Genomic DNA, 20,737 nt, shown 5'->3' on the forward strand with positions numbered 1-20,737 from the left:
AAGTTTGGCTTAGATGCCGGCCATTTCTAAAGTTGATGGGGGACCATGAAATACATCGCAACATTCATTCTCTGGACTTTTTTTTGTGCTTTCTGAACAGTTTGATGACCATATTGTCATCACTTTTACCAATGGTATAAATTTTGAAGTGGACACAGACATATGCAGAGTAAGAGATATAATCTTGGTCCACTGAAGTGACCTTTTCACATTACCGCTGTGAATGGGTTCCCACACATTTGTACCAATGAATTTTCATTTTCTGTAATATTTTACCCCATTTCCAGGACTTCATTAAAGCAATTTAAAATACACAGGCCTGTATAACGACCATAGGGCACAATAATATAAGATATAATCTATATCCAGCATCACCCAGCCAAGCGCCCACATCACTTCAACTGATAGCAGATGCAGCAATGGATTACTTGAGCATCAGTTGAAAATATCTTGCAGTCATACTGATGTTTGCTGTGGTGGTAGAACTGGTGACATTATCTGGTTTGGGTTTTGTGAAATACGTACTGGTGCTTGTAGTCTGTTGTGCTGCTTTTGGTTTTCCTGATTGGGACTGACACTTTGTGCTTGGTTGGTTGATTGGCTAATCAAAGGAAGGAAAAAAGTACCTTTTAATTCATTACTGTCAGAGGGCAGGACATTTACAGAGCTTATTTTTGAGTGATTTTTTGATGAAAACCTGTGTGTGTATTTTACTCTGCTGGGCTGCTTCATCGATGATAGTCAGTAAGGGTTCAAGCTCAATGATAGATCAATACCATCAAACTTGAAAGCATTAAGTTTGCCATGTTTTCTTTTGTTTTAGTGCTTATTTTGTAGGTTATCCTGCTGAATTTGACATCAGCATGTGGCTACTCCAGGCTGGGAAAATAAATGGTCAAACTGAAGGAATTAATTTGTTTAATTTGTCAACACTGTAGCTTTAATTAGCAGCAATTTAGACTACCCGTTAGAGTTACTTAGTGGCTGATGTAGTTAATCTGGAGATAATGTGCAGTTTTTATCCCTATCGACCAATGCATTGGTTGAAGAGTAGGTAGAATTTCAGTCAACCAACATTTTCTTTGATTGAATACAGCCCTAGGCTTGATGCTCTTTCAGTTTTTTTCAGCATGGCTACCAGAGCTGCTTCCCCCATATTGCTAATGTCAAATGTTTTGGTGCAGAGCAGACATCCAGTGCAACTAAGGTCCACACACACACACACACACACACACACACACACACACACACACACACACACACACACACACACACACACACTTTCGAGGCATTATTGCAGGTTATCAAACTGCTAGCAGTTGCCAATTTTACTCACTTGTTGTACATTCCTGTCAGCTGCATACCACAATGCGTATCACGTGATACTGGTGATGTTTCAAGAGTTTTTAAATTAGCAATACAAGGAACATATTTCACATAATATTAGCCATCTGGGGGGATTTTTATAAACACATTTTAAACAATAACCAAAACAATGCATATTCAGACCTTTTCCTAAAGATTCTGCTTATTCTTTCTAATTTCATAACTTTTCCAGGAACTTCAGGACCATAGGAACCTTAGTAAAATTATATCCAAGGCTGTTGGAAATCGTAAGAGGAAAAAAGATTTTGGTCACTGCACATGCAATCTAGGTGCTTCTCTGAACATGAACATACTAACATGCACACACTGTGTCATGCCGTGGCGTTGGCATTTCTCTGAGGACTTCCAGTATGACAGATGGACAGAACCCACTTTCCCCCACTGTCACACACACTGGGGATTCAGAGGAAGGTCATGTTTGTATGTGTACTGGAGTGAAGTTTTATCTGTCCTTCATATTTTTTATCATAATTAACTGAATTCCTGAACAACATACCTAGAAAAGGTGAGGGAGGCAGTGTCCTCTGAGCAATGTGAACATGCTGAGTGAGCTGAGCAGCCAGTGGAGGATAGATGAGCATCTGAGCCACAGACTGTTAAAATAAGAGATCTGTTTAAGAGAAGGCCATCTGCAGCGGGACTTCATCGTGTGCGGTCAGCACTGAGGGACCTGGGGACATTATGGCATACATACAGTGCTACACTCGAGCACCACTTGTGGAACATGAAGACTGTGATGACAAACAGTAAGTGGGTCAAACTAAATAAATGATAAATGGTAAAGGAACAACAAAAGAACAGTTTTCTTATGACAGAAGTCATATTTCGTGAGTTTAAAACAAGATAAAATACACATTCTAATTTATTTCAGTATCATAAACAGTGTTATGAGTGTCTGCAATGGGGACACAAGGCCGAAGCGATCATATTCCCCTGTTAGTTCCACTCTGGGGATGGCCCGACTCTGCTATTCCCATTTCAGGCTGCAGGTGTGGAATAGGAAAGGCAGAGACCCAGGGGGGAGGAGCAGTGGGGAAGATGGTTGACCTGGGAATGAGTGGCGAATGAGAGGCGCATAGTTTAGGTGTGCAGATTACCTTGTTACCCACCTCAGGCCTCTCTGTTAGAGCATGTGGTGCTCTGTTCCAGCATCCTACATATTTTTCTGCCTTTCTGCTCCCCAGTCAGTGATGAGGGGCTTCAACATGATATCCTGTTGTTGTTCGCTTCTTTGTCACAAAACATTAGTGTTGTCGAGGAAGAGATAATGACCATTTGGTCATAGTTTAATTCTAATAATCTGACCTAACACTTGTTTAAACAATGAGGCTGTATATTACAATCTTTCATAATTTACTATTTATCCATATAAATTTGAATTAGTGTGTACATGCTTAATCTACATATCTATGTAATGGATCACAGTTGAACTGCCACTATCACTCTCACAGGTGTTTTGGTTTTCACTTAAAAGATAAATTTCACAACGTCAAACATCTACATTTTGGGTTGGTAATACATTCAAAGCACAGCAAAAGAATGAGAAAATAAGAGAATACAGGCTGAGAACAGGGTTTCTGCAGATATGTAAGTGATGACTGGTAGGGAATATGTTTATATGAGTCTATAAATTGTTTATTTTGGGAAAATGTTGCATAATATGTCTTGAAGTATTTTTTTTTTTAATCCAGACCTCCTACTTGTAATACAGGATATTTTACACCATGGTGTTTAAAATTTTACTTAATTAAAGGACGTGAGTACTTCCACCACTAACAAATACTAAGAAGCAAATTCTAATAGAACATTCTGGGATATGGTGTTTTAAGCTGCTAAAATCCAAAAGGCACAGACCTACAAACTGCAGAGAGAGAAAGGGGCATTAAATGAGTCCCAAAGATCCTGCTGATGCTGTAACTGCACCCCTCATGGGACCAAACCTACCCCGTCTGGTCAGAGCTGCCTCTCGGGTGAAATGGACTTGTTCAACAGCCTGTCTTCGCAGTGCGGAGGGATGGATGGCTGGAAGAGGGGATGGAGCAAACACCTGCTCACATGCAACTTCAAGCTGTCACATACAGTTAGGCTCAGCCGACTGAGCGCGTCTCTGCTCCGCTCAATGCAAACGTGCTGCTGCAGAGGATTTGGCGGCCGCCCTCACAGAGCAACAAAGACCAGTGGGCCTCTCCTGTTTGTCTGGAGGGTTTCACTGAGCTTATGCACATCACTTACACACACACACACACATACACACACACACACACAGGCGACAAGTGGAGCTCCGGGGGCTTGAGCCACGGGCCGGCCACGCGCAGGCTCGAGCGCGTCAAGAGAAATGGGATGGGAGAGGAGGAGGAGGAGGAGGAGGAGGAGGAGGAGGAGCTTTAACTGTGGAGGTTAAAACCCAGAGCCCCCACAGAGTGACCCACGCTGAGACTCAGTGGGACGGCAGACTGCACACACAGGGAGACAGAGGACAGACACCGTGATCCACAGAGAAAAGACACACATCATCTGCAAACTTACTGTGGAGGTCCTGGGACACATCAGGTATGTTTCAAAAAGGTTTTTAAAATTAATTTATATAGTCTGAAGGAGTTGATAAAGCTGATTTTTGTGTGTATATCTTCTTACTGGGGAGATAAATAAATATGCTGCATGCATAAATATATTATATGATATAAAAATAAAAGTACAGCTTTAAATAAAATTATATTGAGGTTCACTTTTTAATGATGTGAAATTAAAGTACACTTTAACAAATCATATCAATGGTGTATTAGGACTTGAAAATAATTGAAAATAATTATACTTTTCAGAAGTAAACCAACTTACCACTATTAGTATTTTCAATTTAGTATACTTTGTAAAAGTGCATTAATGTACAATTTACAATACAAATGCAATAAAGTACACTTCTAGTAAGTATACTGAAATACCACTTATTATTGCAGAATTTGTATATTTATTTTTAGCACATTGAACTTATTGACATCTATTTTGAAGTACACTTTTTAAAATTATCTTAAATAACTTTAAATTAAGCAACAAATTACAAGTATAGTACGTAAATATCTAATAAACTTGAGTATACTACATTTTACCTGGGTTTCATTGCTATTTTTTTTTTTTTTTTTTTTTTTTACCAGTTTTTGACAATTGTACTGAACCATTTTGGTACAGCCCTGCAGCTTTCTTCTCCAACAAACAAAGTCAACAAGCAATCGGGCAGAAGAAATAATCATATCTTTTACTTTAGTCAAAGTAGAAGTACCACAATGGAAAAATACTCTGCTTCAAATAAAAATCCTGCATTCGAAAACATAAAAAGTAAAAGTCCATAAACATTATCTGCTAATTGCACTTATATTAAAAGTGAAATTAGTCATAATGCAGAAAAATGTACTCAAGTACAGTACTTGAGTAAATGTACTTAGTTTCCACCACCACAGACAAAGAATGTATCTAATGAAAATAAAATCATAAAAGGCTTGTCATCAGTTGACATTATTTGGCAAATAGCTGCTCAAGCACACAATTTGTGGTGAGAATTTAATATTTCTGCATTTGGAAATGTCTGATTTCAATTCAATCTGAGTCAACTGTCACTGATCTGGGGATGTCGATCTTTCATTTAATCCCATGGTCGTCCGTCGCTTCATCCACAGAGTAAATCCTGCGATGGCCCAGATTGAAGTCCTGCTGGTGACTTTATCTCGCCGGGCGACCGCCTGGGGCTTTACCAGTTCACCAGTTGACCAGGATTACCCTGCCAGAGTCAGGGGGAGAGAGGGGAGAATAGAAATAGATAAAAGAATAAAACAGAACTTAAACTGTCTTCAACAGTCACAACAAGACAAGTTTGTTATAGGTTTTCTCTTCCCTGCATGTTATTGGTTTAGTCAATCAATCAGCAGCACCTGTGGCTGAGGAGCGTGCAACACTAGAAAGCACTGTCCAGTACTGAAACCATTTGAGGACTTCTGACTGTCACGGTCCATAAAATGTCATTATTGGTTACTAATGGTGAATGGAAACATACAATTACTGGCTGCAGGTTGCAACCTTTACTGGACCGTAGCCAGCATGCAGAAATACCAAAGTCATGAGTTGCAGCTGCAGCTACAGTCCTGATTCTTTGGATTGAAATATTTCATTAACAGTAACTTTAATAGCAAGTCAGCGAAGAGAACCACCAAATGCAAACACGTGAACACAGGTCTACAGTGGTGTGAGCCCAGTACATGAGTGAACTGTCAGTATTTTGTCCCCCCCTGGCTTGAAGACCTGAGATATGCTACCTTTTTTATCTTTTAGAATAATTTTACTGTGGTATCATTACATACTGGTCATTAGGTTTTTGGGTCTAAAAGGCTTTCAGGTGTTCTTCAGAAGTTACTTCAGTGGTGGAAAAAGTATTTAGATCCTTCATGTAAGTAAAAGTAGAAATATCACCATGTAAAAATGCTACATAAGTAAATGTTTTGCATTCAAAATTTACTGAAGTAAAAGTATAGAAGTTTTAGAAACAAATGCTTACAAACGCTATCGCTATCAACTGATAAGCACTGTAGTAGCATAAAACACAAATACAAAAGTAAAGTACAAATACCATATAAATTATATTGGAGTAAATAGTTACTTTTTACCAAGGCCATTATTCTTCTTCTCTTGTAAGTGTACTGATAATTGAAACAAAGTTACTGTTTGCCATGAAAACCTGCGTAATGCTGATGAACTTATGGCAAGAAGATACCAATCATTTATTTAGTGTGAAGAATAATAAATAAAAACAATAAACAATGTGTGTCTTACCCCTCTGCTTCATGCAAGGGTCCTGTATCACCCTTTTGGGGTTTATTTTGTAATAACGACATCATGCCCATAGTTTTTCTGAAATGCAAAATGTTTTTTTTTTTACAGTAATAAGGATTATAAACCTACCTGCACCACAACACACATGTTTGACAAAGGTATTTTCTTGTTTCTAGAGTACTAATGATGATTAAGCCGTATGTGAGACAAGGAGAGGGCGAGGAGGTCGTCAGCCCTCTGCAGTGGATGGATGGAGACGTGAGCTCGCCTGATGGAGATGCATCAGCCTCTTCACACCGCTACAGAGCAAGTGGAGTGAACCAACAGACCCGGGAGATGGGGAGTGAGGACGCAGAGGAAGATGAGGACGAGGAGGAAGGACAGGAGGATGAAAATGAGTCCAAACGACGGGGGCCCAAGAAAAAGCGGATGACCAAGGCCCGGCAGGAGCGTTTCCGTGCGAGGCGTGTAAAGGCTAACGCCAGGGAACGTTCACGTATGCACGGTCTTAACGATGCACTGGAGAACCTGCGCAGCATCATGCCCTGTCACTCCAAAACACAGAAACTGTCCAAGATTGAGACGTTGCGGCTGGCCCGCAACTATATCTGCGCTCTGTCCGAGGCCTTGGAGGGAGGTCTGTCCACAGAGAGCAGAGCGTTCATGGAGACCCTGTGTAAGGGCCTCTCGCAGCCCACCACCAACCTGGTGGCCGGCTGCTTACAGCTGGGACCAGCTCCTGGCACCGGGGTGCGACCTGAGGACAGGCACAGAGTCCGGGCAGTACCTACTCCTCTCAGTGGCATGGTGAGCTACTCCTCCCCAGGCCTGCCAAGTCCACCCTATGGCACTTTTGACTCTGCTCACCTGCTGCACCTGAGAGCGATGAAAGGAGGAGTGTATGAGAATCACTCGCCAAATGAGTACAATGCTGGCGGTGTGGGGACGCCTCCATATGATGGGCCACCTACACCACCTCTGAGCATCAGCAGCAACCTGGTGCCCAAACAGGAGCCTTCACCCCACTACCCACCTCCACACCACTACTCCCCGTCCCCTGTAGACCAGGGGTTGTATCAGACTCAGACCAGCTATGACGTACACTTAGAGGGGCCGTATGACTCCTACCATCCACCGCACATGCCCCCCCGACAGATAACCTCCATCTACAGAGACTAAAGACTCATCAGGAAGGTCGACTCTGCTTCAGCCGTCGATACAACCTGACTGATCATCTTTGATCCTTCATGAACTGACACTGATCTCTCTTGGACTTTAAAGGGATAGTTCAGATTATTTGATGTTGGGTTGCATGAGGTACTTATTGATAGTCAGTATATTAACTGAAAATAGTCTAAATATATTTGTTTATAATTAAAGTAATGATTTTTGACCTTTTTCTCCATCCACAGCTGTACCTCAGTACCTCATGCAACCCCATTTCAAACAATCTTTTCCTTCAAGACTGAAGATTGAGTCTTTCTCATTAGACTGTCTACTAGTAGAGGAACTGTAGAATAAAACTGGTTTGTTTACATGTGTGGTGCACTTAGACTAGCACTGCTGAACATTGTTAAATTTAGAAAATACTTGACTTAGACCGATACATTTTCTTACTGTTAAAAAAACTGTTTACCAAATGATTTAGCAACAGGAAATGTTGCTTTGGCCACTTTGACCAGATGTCCTGTTACTGTGATATAAGCACTTCTAATTTAGCTTTGGTGATGTCAGATGTTCTACATAAATTTAAAGTATTTCTATTTATTCTCTAATTTAATACAGTGTATATGGACTTTGTTCTGATGTGCAGGTGTGTGTCTGGTTTACCGTCTGTATATATTTGTGGTCAAGGCTTCTCTTTGTTTGCTACGTAGACTTGTAGTAAATATTTCTTTTGTGTCCACTTTTCTATGTTGTTTATTACAGTTTTTCATGTTCCGCACTCAAAACATATTCAGAGGTAGATTTCCTTGCACGATGTAGCTGAGCTTTGGAAGGTGTTGTCTACAGAAGGAAGATGTTTTGCAGCAAAAATGTCATTCTCAGGTTAATGCTGTGAAAACGAATATCTCATTTCCAACACATTTTTGCATTGCATACCTTGTAATTTTCTTGTTATTTTTTCATTTTTGTTTATTTTGGAAATGTTGATGTTATTAAAATATTTAAAAATCAATCACTCCGTGGGTTCTCTGTTTTCATTTTTATAGCCAGACAGATAGATGTTCTTCATCTTTCTGTCTCACACATCACCATCAATTCAGCATCATCGTCAGCAGCGAGGGCTCCTGTTTACTCTCTACTTTGTTTCTCATTTTTCTCCCCAGATCTCTGTGGTTTAGCTGCGCTAATCCTTTAGCCATCATTTAATGAAAGGGGCGGACGTGCGAGGAAGGATTGTAAGATAAAGATTTATGATTAACATGGCTGCCCGGGCACACAGACTTTCTTCTTCACTGACACTAGGACGGCATAATACCATCCTGACCTTCATTCAGACCACAATTTAACTGTCACGTAATGAAATAAACACTGTCTGTTCATTTAAACCTTTTATGAACACACACATATATTCAGGAAGCTATAACTATAATTTCATACCTAAATTAAGATTTATAGGACTGGAGGTACCTGACTCCTTTTTTTTTTCATTTTATGATGGAGAGGCAGGAGTGAATGTGATGATGAAAGGCTCGGTGTGTAAGATTTGGGGCTGATTTATTTTAAATGGTAGATATGCATACAGGTACGGACAGAGCCTTCTGTCTGGTCTCTGCGTTTATTTCATTTGTGAATGTTTTCTGAAAGATTACAGATACAGATTAAATGGAGCAGCACCCCTGGAGGTCATGGGGGCCGTGTAGCAGTGAAGCCAATAGTTCAAGCACAAGAAGCGATGAAAATGTCTTAAAAACTGAAAGTATTGGAAATGACATTTGCTGTGAATTTGTTAGTGAAAAGAAGTCTTTGTCCACATGTCACAATGTATTTAATATGACACAGACCTTCTACAGGGCCGTCTCTGCTTTTGTCTATTTCTCAAGAGGTACATTATTACAACCTCCTCCAACGTCGCCATGTTTGTTGTTGTCACCACGGAGCTACAACAATTAATCGATTGTGAATAGATTATTAAATTAATCGCTAACTATTTTGACAATCAATTAACAGGTTTGAGTATTGTTTTCTTACAAAAAAAGTCAAAATTCTCTGATTCCAGCTTATTAAATGTGAATATCTTCTGGTTTCTTTTCTCCTTTATGAATATCTTTGGGTTGTAGACAAAACAACACATTTGAGGATGTTATCTTGGGCTTTGATAGACACTAATTGGCATTTTCTGATCACCATTTTCTGTCATAGACCAAAAAATAATGGTATTTAGAAATAAAATAAAATAATCAGCGGATTAATTGAAAATTGTTAGTTACAGCCCTAAATCCTACATACTGGTACTTTAAAAAGTAATTGAGAATATTAAATGACAGCAGGTGGAAAAAGAAATTCATAAAAAAAAAAAAAAAAAGACCAACTGACTGAGTAGAAAAATATCAGCCTGGAAATGTACTGTCAAAGTGTAGAAGACAATGACAAAAAATAACAAAGATCTGGTCTAAGAGCAGCCACTTGTGTTGATTCATGGTCCAGGCTGGTCAGTGTGAAGGCCACCCACTGAGAGGTCAGTTAAAGAGGGTCACAAGGTCACACAGGGTCATGGCTCACTGGTGGGAATGGTCTCACAGAGTCAGTAGTATCGTGTTTTTGGTGCTGGTCAACTTGTCTCCCAGTGCACAATGTTCGCTGCATTTTTCCATGGAGAACAGTGTTTGGTAAGTATGATGTTTAGAGGTTATATTATGGATGAAACGCTCATAATCCCGATAAACACGCTGATGAACATCCCATGCTTGACCTGCGCTGGGAGAAATATATCACTTTGTTTTTGCAAGGATTAGTATAAGCCTCTGTGTGTGCGTGTGTGTGTGTGTGTGTGTGAGTGTGTGTATTTGCACTACTAACCAGGGAGATCAGGGACTAACTTTAAAGGGGCAGGATGAATAACAAAAACAGGGCATCTCCCTGCTCTGTGAAAGCACCGACTATCCCCAGACAGGACATCTGACATTGGATATGTGGGATATTATTCTTTATTTATCCACATTATCCACATGATAAATGATAGACAATTGATAGACCAATGTCTTGGTAGGACAAAAGTTTTTTCCATTTGAAAAGGGCACTTTTGCACCCAAGACAAACGAGGGGTTGCAGTCGCCCTTACCCCCTTGACCCCCTTGACTGTGACTCTGATCTACATGAGCCTATGAAGGCAGCAGATGGGGTATATGCCTCATGTGCAACTGATATCTTAGCCAAGTCACTTCTGTAAAAGAGATTTTTAATCTCAGCACATTCCTTTAAGAGTTACATAATGTAACATTTCTGCATTAAAATGTCTAAAAACACTAGACATATTGGAAAACAGAGGGTACACTGAATACATCAGAGAAAGAGGGAGGAAGTCAGCGACTGTGACTAAATGTAACCTGAATAAAACTTTATTACCTTGTCCATGAACATGATTTCTCCCATATTAGATAGATCAGCTATGGTGGTTGTTTAACAGTGAAGATAAAAACTCCCATGATCCCATGCTACCTCATGACACGATCAAACTAGGTCTTTTGTTATTGTTTTAATGTGGAAGAGACCCTAATAGCATAATTTACATTTCGGTAATATTTTATTTTACAGGTCAGTAATTTCCCCCTAAAAATCTCAATGAATTCCCTGGTGAGAACTATGTAACATAGATAGATAGATAGATAGATAGATAGATAGATAGATAGATAGATAGATAGATAGATAGATAGATAGATAGATAGAAAACTACATGCAATAAATACAAAGACAAAATACACCAAATATAAATGACAAGCACACAGGATGAATGCACAGGTACGTTCAGAAGGCACTAAACACTGGAACACTCCAGCTTGTCATCCAGTTGTACACCCAGATTATTGGGTGTTTTTTTTTCCTTGGAACTGTTCTAGGAAATTATTAAGAAAGTGCAGCATATAAGTACATTAATAAAGCATTCTATAGTTTTTTCATATTTTTGTCTATATTAAATATTGTCTGAGAGCAGCTTCCTTCCTTCCTTTCTGCAAGTCACCTATATATTATGTAAAGTGTACATGTTGGCTTTGTATGGTTGGGCATGTGCAGTATATAGTGTGTGTAGTATGACTGTGTGTGAGTGCAAACATTGTGCATGCATGGTTGTGTTATTTGGGATAAAACAGAATTAAGCAGCTGATCAGAGCTCAGTGTCTGAATGGTTGCATTAACTCAGTAATCCTGAGGGGAGAGGGGCAGCCGGGGAAGCAGCTCCTCATCTCCTCTTATATACAACCATAGCACACAGCTATTGTGTACTCAGCAACAAAACATCTGATGGTGTTAATACTGAGTCCTGCACCAATAAAGGCATCTTAATTCAAATTAACTTCAGGAGAAAGCAGTATCCTGTACTGTAAACTCCTACGAGGATTGATTTGTCTTTTGAGAGATGCATTTGTCAGAGCTGAATCAGAACAGAGTTGAGTTACACTGCCACCAAGTGGTCAAAGTTTGTTGCTAAAATGCAGAGATGGCAAAAGTACACAGTCTTTACACAAGCAGACGGACAGTTACTTCAAAAAGGTTGAAAAAAAAAATTAAAGGAAAAGACTCTGAAATGCACTGAACGTATAAAAGTAAATAGCAGCCCTCTGTTTGGTTGTTTCGATGCAAAACTAACTGAACCTCAGCTTTTCTTGGCAGTTAAGAATCCCTCTTATTGAAGCACATTTCCACCAGTAAAAAAAAATCCCCACAGTAAGTCATAATTATGACTTTATCTCATTATTATAACTTTTTATCCCATAATTATAACTTTTTACCTCATGATTTATCATGGTGATATTTTTTTCTTTTACTGGTGAAAATGGACCTCCATATCATCTCGTCTGTTTCATCTTGTTACATCTGTCATGCGTGTTACCTACTGATGGATACACCAAGAAATCATCTTTTCTTCTGTTACTGTGCCATCCTTTTAGATTGAAATCGGTCTTGATCTTGGGAGGTTGGGGCGCAATGATACAAAATAATCAATAACTCCTTCAAACGCATCAAAACTAAAGTAAAGAGCCTGTTTTGAAAATCTAAGGAGTAAAAAAGCATAGATATGCATGTTAAAATGTAGGGAGTAAAAGTGCAAAGTTGTAAGATAAACACTAGAGAAGCACAGTAACTAAGTATTAATACTTTGTTACTTCCCACCTCTGGTGAAATAAAATTATCAGTTGGATGAGAGATGAGCATTTGGCCACTAGGTGTCACCATCAGACAACCTGCTGTAACTGTGAAGTCTGACTGAGGCCTTCTGGAAATACTGGAGGTGAAGGAGAGACATTATCCTTCACTGCTGATTGATGGAAATTAATTTATCTGTTAAACACAGACTGCTGATTCCTCACATTGTTTGTAGTGTGTAAATTCTATATTTGACAGTAATGTTGCACAAGGTAGAGGGCGAGTAAAAGAGAAAACATTTGTGTGAGATCTCATCTGTTAAACACAGCGTGCCGACAGAGTGCGTGAGGAGTGGGAATAGAATTAACCTATTTACATGTAAACTGGTTGGTGGAGTGTGTTTGGATGAGAATAATCAGGCTAATGAAGGTACCTGGGGAGTCGGCTCTATCAGAAATCTGCATGTTGTCCTCTCTATCCAGCCCGCGATCATATCAAACTCTGTAATTATTTACCGTGAAAGGACATGAAAAAGGATTAATCAAGGAAATCTGACTGATTAAATCTTCAAAGGCGGTATTGAAGAGCAAGGGCTAATAGGGAAGAGGGATGTGGTCGGTGCTTTTATCCTTGAGGTGGAAAAATTGAAGAACAAAAACAGACAGAGCTCTCCAGGAGTGCTGGCACACTGGGGTAAGAAGGAGCCAAAAGCAATGTCGAAAAACAAGACAACTGGCACCGTTTGAATTAAAACTCTTATTTGGGTTAAATGTATTGTGTGATAAATTCCAATTTAATTTATGTGATGTCTTTATAGATGTGCGTGTGTAATGACTCTGATGTAGGTGGGTGTTTATGCTAAATCAACCACAAAATGCTATAAGTAACCAAATACAAGAAAAACTGAATGATTTTCTGCATTGCAAATTCAACATTGTGGTGTATATATGACTGTGATATGAATCTTTTTAATTGGTTGGTCCAGCCTGTGGCTCCACTATGAAGATTTTTTTGTATTTTATATATATACATACATATATATATATATGTGTGTGTGTGTGTGTGTGTGTGTGTGTGTGTGTGTGTGTGTGTGTGTGTGTGTGTGTGTGTATTTCAATAAAAAAAACTTGATGGGCATTGTGCCAGGAGTGAAATAACATTAAGCAAGTACTGTACTATATACACACACACACACACACACACACACACACACACACACACACACACACACACACACATATATATACATATATACATTAATATTCTTAGTGAATGTGTGTAATTCTGAGTGTCACACTGAACCCGTTAATGATCGTCTGAAGCAAGTGTTCGGCAGCCGGCCTTGTTTGACCTCTGTCCTCTGAGGACAGAAATTCCCTGCCTCGATGTATAAAGTGTCCTATTACTTATGAGCTATTAATTGCCTGAGACAAAAGCCCACCTTGAACAGAGAGCTGTAAAAAAAAATGGAACTGCATAATTGTGGCAAACGATAGTTTAATTTGCTGGTTGAATGATTTGTTAGTTATGTCCGTCCAAATAGCTCCACGTGTTGAGAGGAAGTCGAGAGGAATGAAGACATATGTAAACACACTGGTGAGCCAAATTTAGATCAGAGAGAGAGAGGAATTTAACATCCTGCATTTCTCTGCCGGATGTAATGATGAGCGTTCTTGTAAAAACTTTATTGCAGAAAGAGACCTAACAGTGAGAGAATGGTTTATATAGAGAAGAGCAACCCTGAGGGGGAGAGGGGGAGGAATCAGTGTGTAACTGTATCCCCCTGCTGAAATGTGCTTACTGCTCCAGTTTGCTGTCCTTCCCCACTGTCCCTAAACCTAACCCCTACATGGCGTGCTGCCAGAAGGCGTTGATGTGTGTTTCCATATTATGCAAATGAAATAAAAGTGAAGGTGTCTGCCTTAAATTTAACTGTGATACGAGTTTACATGAGCATCTCTGCCTCAGAAGCGTCACAGTGGGACCCTGCCAAGCTTGACAGAACTGACGGAGCCATTACTGCTTTTACAGCTTGCATTAAACACTTAGATTTTCTAAACAGCCTCATCTCATTTACACAAGAGGACTTCACACTCTCAGTGTCATTAAACTGTTCATATAGCTTTGATAGCTGGCACTTAACCCCACATTTATCCACCATATTCTTGTTGGTGAGTTGTAATACACGAGGCACAGTAGAGCCTTTTAGCATATCAGAATTAGGCTGACATTTAGCCGACATTGCGCCATGCGTCAGTCTCACCTCAGGCCTCGCCTCCTGCTCCTCCACCTAATACTCCCTTACCTCTCTGAAACGACACTTGCAAGCACATTTGTGACATCTGATCTGAATTTACACACTAACTGGCAGCGGCGTGGAATTGACATGCTAGCGCACAGAGAGTCCAACTGTATCATGTTTGTAAATTTTGTGTGACTGTGTTCATCTCACAGCCATCCACATTCGATTTCATCATCCCAGCTATTCCAGCACTTCACTTCGGGTGTTTCGGTGGATGACAACTTGAACGTGTGACTGAGAGGCTGAGGGTGTTCTGGGCTTACAGAGGATCAGCATTTTAAAGAAGGCCACCTACTGTAAACGTTACCTCCTGATGTTTGATGCTTCGCACTGCGGGATGTGACTGAAAAAAAACACAACAGCACCAGCAGGCAGTCATCCTCAGACAGCTGCTGAAGAAGATAAAAAGAGTTGTGGCGTGTCACTGAAACAATTAGCACACTTTCATTCACACTCTACTCCAATTACTGTAACCAGATTAAAGTGTCTGATTGAAGAGATTTTTAAATTAACCTGAGTGTACAATCAGTTTGATCACCTGGTTAATGTCTGGAGGGATGTCTGGTAGCATCCGCTTAAGAGCAATAAAAACTGTAAGATCAAAGAATTTCAGGGGTGTCGATTAAGAATGGACAATATATATAATGACCTCTATTATGGTATATACAACTTAAAGCTACACTTATTTATACTGTTATATTGACCACGGATCAAATTACTTTATGTAATGTGACAATTAAGAGAAATCCACAGGTAATTCCTCTGAAGGAATTTTGTTGTCTTTCAGCTCATTGTTTTGATTTTACAGCCTGTAACTTCACTGTTTTGATCGCCTCTCACTGCTCTCATCAGTGTTGTTTCCAGCCTCAGCATGCAGCTATTTTTTAGTGACAAACCTATAATAAACCAACCATAATCTAACTGCCCAAGAACCAAACAGGAGACAAACTTAGCAAGTAGCTAGAGAACATAGTGCAGCATTTTGCTGCTAAAGAGCAAGAACTTCAAATGAATGCTAATGTTGCTAACATGCACGCAATAACGACTATGAAGTGATGATACAATATGTCAGCTTGTCGCAGTGTCCCCAAGTGGCCATAAAATGTGTTTTCAATATTAATACACATGATGCTGTGGTAAATTTTCTGGAAAATCTATTAAGAAACTATTTATGGATAAAATTACTAGACAGGAATGTCTGTTTGGTGGCTAATCAAGCAAATTAAATATCTCACAAATTAGAGCTTGGTCTTCTAGAAATAACATATATATACAACTAATTTCCAATAGCACACATAATGCACACCAAATCTTATTTTCTATTAGCATAATAAGGAAATTGATGACATTGAGGTACTTGACATCATCCAGTCATAGTCACCACAATGTTTTTCAAAAGTCAGCAGTGACTTAAGACAAGAGATTTTTATTGACATTTAACCAAAATCACACTCTTTCCTTAACCCTAATCAATGTGAAGGAGTCTGGATGCAAACCCTAGGCTCTGTTATCACCGTCCAGCACGGTACATAAAAATAGTTTCATTAATTCTAAGATATGTTGTCTCTGAACATAATCCAGGCAGGAATTACACTGTCACCACAACATAATTATTAAAACAAATAATACACAAACATAATTTCTAGGAGACAAATGATGGGATTCAATCTTATACAACCATAATTAGAGATATTAACTGGGTTAAATACTAGGGTTATGATTAGCTACAATTCTGAAAAAAATCTAATAGCCATTATTTTGACTTATGTTGCAAATGTGATATGGGTTGCTGTATTAGAAGGACTTATAATTTTAACATCATTATTCTCATTTTAATTGTAAAACATTTTAAAATGATTATGGTGAGATTCTGGGGAGCATCTGTCCCAAACAAAGATGATTTATAAGCGAGGACATCTCAGCAACATGACAATATTTAAATTCAATTAAATTAAACTTCCTGAAAATTTGAAAACAGACCAGGCCATATTGTAATTTTGATAAAATTTAAATTAACTGTTCAGCCTTTTTGCTACCAAAGTAAAGTATAACAAAATCCCAGAGCTGACAATCTATTGTTTTAGAGTTTACACTGTATGATCATAATAGCATCTTGATAAAGGTTGGTGAACTGTGACAACACAGGGGACAGCGACAGAGAGGACTTTATCCCTGACAAAGTCTAATACATTGTTTTAAACCAATACCAAAAAAATCCTACTCTCCAACCTATTGTTTTTACATTGTTGAATTTCTAAAACACTTTAACAATGAAAGTTTTGTACTTAAAATCCACCTGTATCATAAATCCCCTTTGCTGTAACCTAAAAAATGCAAGCACCACTTTTTATCAACTTCAATTTGAGTTTTCTGACACATTTGCAGAATCAAAACACCAAAAAAACAGGATATGACACAGAAGATTCCGGTTTAATTAATTACAAGCACCTGCAGTTTTAGGACTGTCAATTTAATTTGGAAATCCACACAGCAGATTTTGTGTAATATCTTTTAGGGCAGCAGACTGTTTATCATATCTGAGAAATAAACCTGTTGGGTAGAACCATTTCCAAATCAAACAACAAAAAAAGACACATGTCTGCCTGTAAGCCATCTGTTTCATCCGCCAATCATATTTCTCTTTTCTTCACCATATCAATATTTTCTTCCTCTCCTTCACGTCTCTCAAGTTTCAACGACTTGCCACCGTCTTCCTCTTCCTCAACAACACACACACACACACACACACACACACACACACACAAACACACACACACACACACACACACACACACACACACACATTCCAATCCTTATTTTCTCTGATCTGCCATCCGTTGCTGCCTGGGTCCCCCTCCTCTCTGCCCTGCCCCTCCTCTTCCTCACACACACGCGCGCTCTCTGCCTGTATCTCCCTCCTTCCACAGTTGTCCTCACATATTAGGTTCCCCCGTCCTAAGAAGCAGAATTAGCCTCTGGAATCTTGTGCACTTGTTTCCTTCGCTCCCAGGATAGACGTGCCGGCATGAAGGGAAAACACAGACAGAGAAACACGAAGAGGGATTAAAAGGAATCTGAAAAAGAGAGAGGAAGAGACTGTGAGGAAGATGAAGAAGCTGAACATCAAGCCGCCTGCTGTTTGATGCAGCCACACTGTGGGCATGTGGCTGCCTGTGCCGAGCATTTCCCTCTCCACTCTCCAGCTGACTGGTGCAAGGTCTGCGCTCATGTCACGCCGCGCTACTTCATTTATCTCTTTACAGTAACGTGAGCATACTTTAATTTATTCCACTCAAAGAGGTCATCTGTCTGCATGACTTTATGCTGGCTGACACGCTGACCTTTGGACAAGTTACTGGACAAAGAATCTGGAGATTCACCTCCTCGTGAAGAACAGAGGAGACCAATGTGGGGCTCAGGTAAGACCATCGCCGCCAACTACTGAGCAATGTGAAGCCACCCACAACTCTGGGCATTCTTCCTTTGATCACCTTAAAATGAACTGAGGGGTGGATAATCCAGTATGCCCTCATTATTGCAATATTCTGAGCAGAAATAAAGGGCGAGTGACAGTCTTACATGAGGCTTTGAAGGGTTCACTCTTTGATGAAAGTTAGGGCAGTCTCTAACTAATGTCAGCGCTCACACAGCAGTGTCAGACAAGACTCGGCATTTCGCACTTAGACCTGGTCCGACCCCCGACCTTTCACATACATCAGCAGTATGATGCATGGAAGGAGTGATGGCAGAAAGGAGGGGGGGAAAGAGAGAAAGAGAGACAGCTTGGGCTTAAATAAAGAGGTTACTGTCTGGCCACTTCATTACCAAATTGTTCCTTCATCTGCATCACAGCAGGATAGACGGTCTGGCAGACGCAGGAGAAATAATGAGCAATGTGTGATAAAGTTTTCTGTTTCATAAGCAGGGGATTCATAGGTTGTTATAATAGTTGTGTGCACATCCACAAAACCTCAGTGGGACAGGTGCTAGAAACAAAGAATCAATAAAACTGTGATCCAGGGAGCAGAATTGGCTTGAGGAAGACCTGTAGTCCATTGAAACATTGCTAATAACATTAAAGGGCACTGTGATTTCAGTGTGCAGGTACTCCTTGTACTGCAAGGTTAAAATGATTGTGCAGTGTCAGCTTCAACTATCGTAACAGAAAAAGAATACAGTTTTGTCAGGTTGTCATCAGGTTGCCTGCATGTGTTCAGATGTGTCTGGGCTTAAAAAAGAAAGCAAGCAAATGAGGCAGTCACATCGTTATCTTTAATTTGAAAAAGAATGCATCACACTCCAGGATTAAGTCATCGGTGTGTTTCCTCAAGCATTGATACTGTTATCATGAATTATGCAGAAACAATCACCAAATGTCTGACACATCTTAAGTCTTTAATTAGCCTCTCCTGGAGTTTTAAATTGCTCTCTCGATCTTCTTCGGTGGATGGATTTGTCTCAGTTGTTATCATGTGATCTACTGTAAGTATGGTGAACCGGTCATGTGTTTAGAGGTGGTCATATATGGGGGAGCGATTGTTACCCTCGTCTTTGATGCAGTCGAGAGCTCTGGAAAAAGCTAGAAAGTGGACCCTGACTTAAGATTTTCTTCCTCAACATCAACAATGTACTTTCTGCAGTTTTGAGTCAAACTGAACTGTTTTATAAGTTTTATTTTTGAGGGATGTCTTCTTTATGCATATACACTACAGGGAGCTTACCTTCCCTGAATGAGGTATGAGCTCCTCAGAAATTAAGAGGGAGCTCTATTTAGGTTCTTGAAATAATTAATAGCCTAATAGTAAAGCTCTTGTAAAAGTACATGCTAATTCACACACAATAATTTTGATATTATGTGTTTAATAAACACAAGGCTGTCTATTTGTGCTGTGGCCGTCATGCAGGGGGGCGCACTCAACAAGGAGGTACAGGCTGCAGTCTGACGCACACTACGCACCACATGTTGTCTTTCAAGTCAATGTAGGTTGTTTTTGTATTTGCATTGTGACATTACCTCAGGAATGTTTCACTATATAGTGAGCACTGGCTGATGTGTTAATGTAGCAGCTGGAAAATTGATCAAGCTATGTTTTCTGAAAGACCAACATCTAAGGATGTGGGCATGTTTTTAAATGTCATGAGATACAACTTAGGTCTGATTTGTTAAACAAGGTAACACAAACCACTGTCTGTCCATTAGCATTTTATTGTTTCTCTGTGGACAGTGATTTTTAAAAAAAAATCAGCAACAGTGAATATTCGTTGCATTTCTTTGTCTAAGGCTAAATATTCTCTGTATGAATTAAATGTATTGATAGTATAGGCTTTTTGTGCATGCAGCATGCATGTGCACACTGCTCTCCAACCCCTGCAAAAATTAGGGCCCTCCCAAAGGATACTGTGTAATTCGAACACTGAATATAAATTTATATAACAGAGAGAGGACAGCTCAATAATGAATACTTATATTATTATATTATTAACTAATATTAAGGAACATAAAATCCATTGTGAAAAAAAAATAGTTTTGGCAGCGTACTAAACCATGACCAGTTGAGTCCATTCACTCACACCACCCAGCACATGGACCAGTGAACTACTTACCTCTTCACTGAGACGTGTTCAGTCCAGTGTGTGTATTTGTCTGTGTGTGAGCGTGTGTGTGTGTGTGTATTTATGTATAGTTCATTCCCAGTCTCAATTCTAGCAACACCTATTTTAACCTTTGAGGTGCAGTAAACAGCCGCTCTGCTTGGAGTCTCCACTGCTCTCACCCTGCCACCAGAGGAGAAACTCTACATCAAATAGATTTACAGCCAGACACAGCTGGCTGCTTTTTAGTCAGTGTATCTGGATCTTCAGGCTGCAGCTGGACTATCTGACCATGAAGCAGAAACAGCAGAACCAGTAAACCCAATAAAAAACATT

At 39.6% G+C, this 20,737-nt stretch overlaps 2 protein-coding genes and 1 long non-coding RNA gene across 3 annotated transcripts in view; 2 read left to right on the forward strand and 1 right to left on the reverse strand.

Moving 5' to 3' along the window:
- Positions 1-4,578: 4,578 nt before the first annotated feature.
- LOC146331562 (uncharacterized) overlaps positions 4,579-20,737 on the reverse strand; it is a 67,334-nt gene continuing 51,175 nt past the window's right edge. The window contains exon 3 of the long non-coding RNA XR_014771689.1: positions 4,579-5,155. This is a non-coding gene — a long non-coding RNA (uncharacterized LOC146331562). The remainder of the gene's footprint in view (positions 5,156-20,737) is intronic.
- LOC146331563 (neurogenic differentiation factor 4-like) lies at positions 5,778-7,595 on the forward strand. Its single transcript, XM_084733063.1, has one exon. The coding sequence runs from the start codon at positions 6,385-6,387 to the stop codon at positions 7,378-7,380; it is 996 nt and encodes a 331-aa protein (XP_084589189.1). The 5' UTR covers positions 5,778-6,384; the 3' UTR covers positions 7,381-7,595.
- LOC146331564 (zinc finger protein 385A-like) overlaps positions 17,728-20,737 on the forward strand; it is a 43,142-nt gene continuing 40,132 nt past the window's right edge. Inside the window, exon 1 of the mRNA XM_084733031.1 lies at positions 17,728-18,228. Within this exon, the coding sequence (XP_084589157.1) occupies positions 18,216-18,228 (13 nt within the window). The 5' untranslated portion in view covers positions 17,728-18,215. The remainder of the gene's footprint in view (positions 18,229-20,737) is intronic.

Source organism: Lutjanus erythropterus, chromosome 2, assembly GCF_056507025.1.
Source record: "Lutjanus erythropterus isolate fLutEry1 chromosome 2, fLutEry1.hap2, whole genome shotgun sequence".
In the NCBI taxonomy this organism is placed as follows: Eukaryota; Metazoa; Chordata; class Actinopteri; order Lutjaniformes; family Lutjanidae; genus Lutjanus; species Lutjanus erythropterus.

What these genes read in the sequence shown, in the direction of transcription:
- LOC146331563 (XM_084733063.1), top strand. Translation starts at nt 6,385, where the DNA reads ATGATGATTAAGCCGTATGTGAGACAAGGAGAGGGCGAGGAGGTCGTC.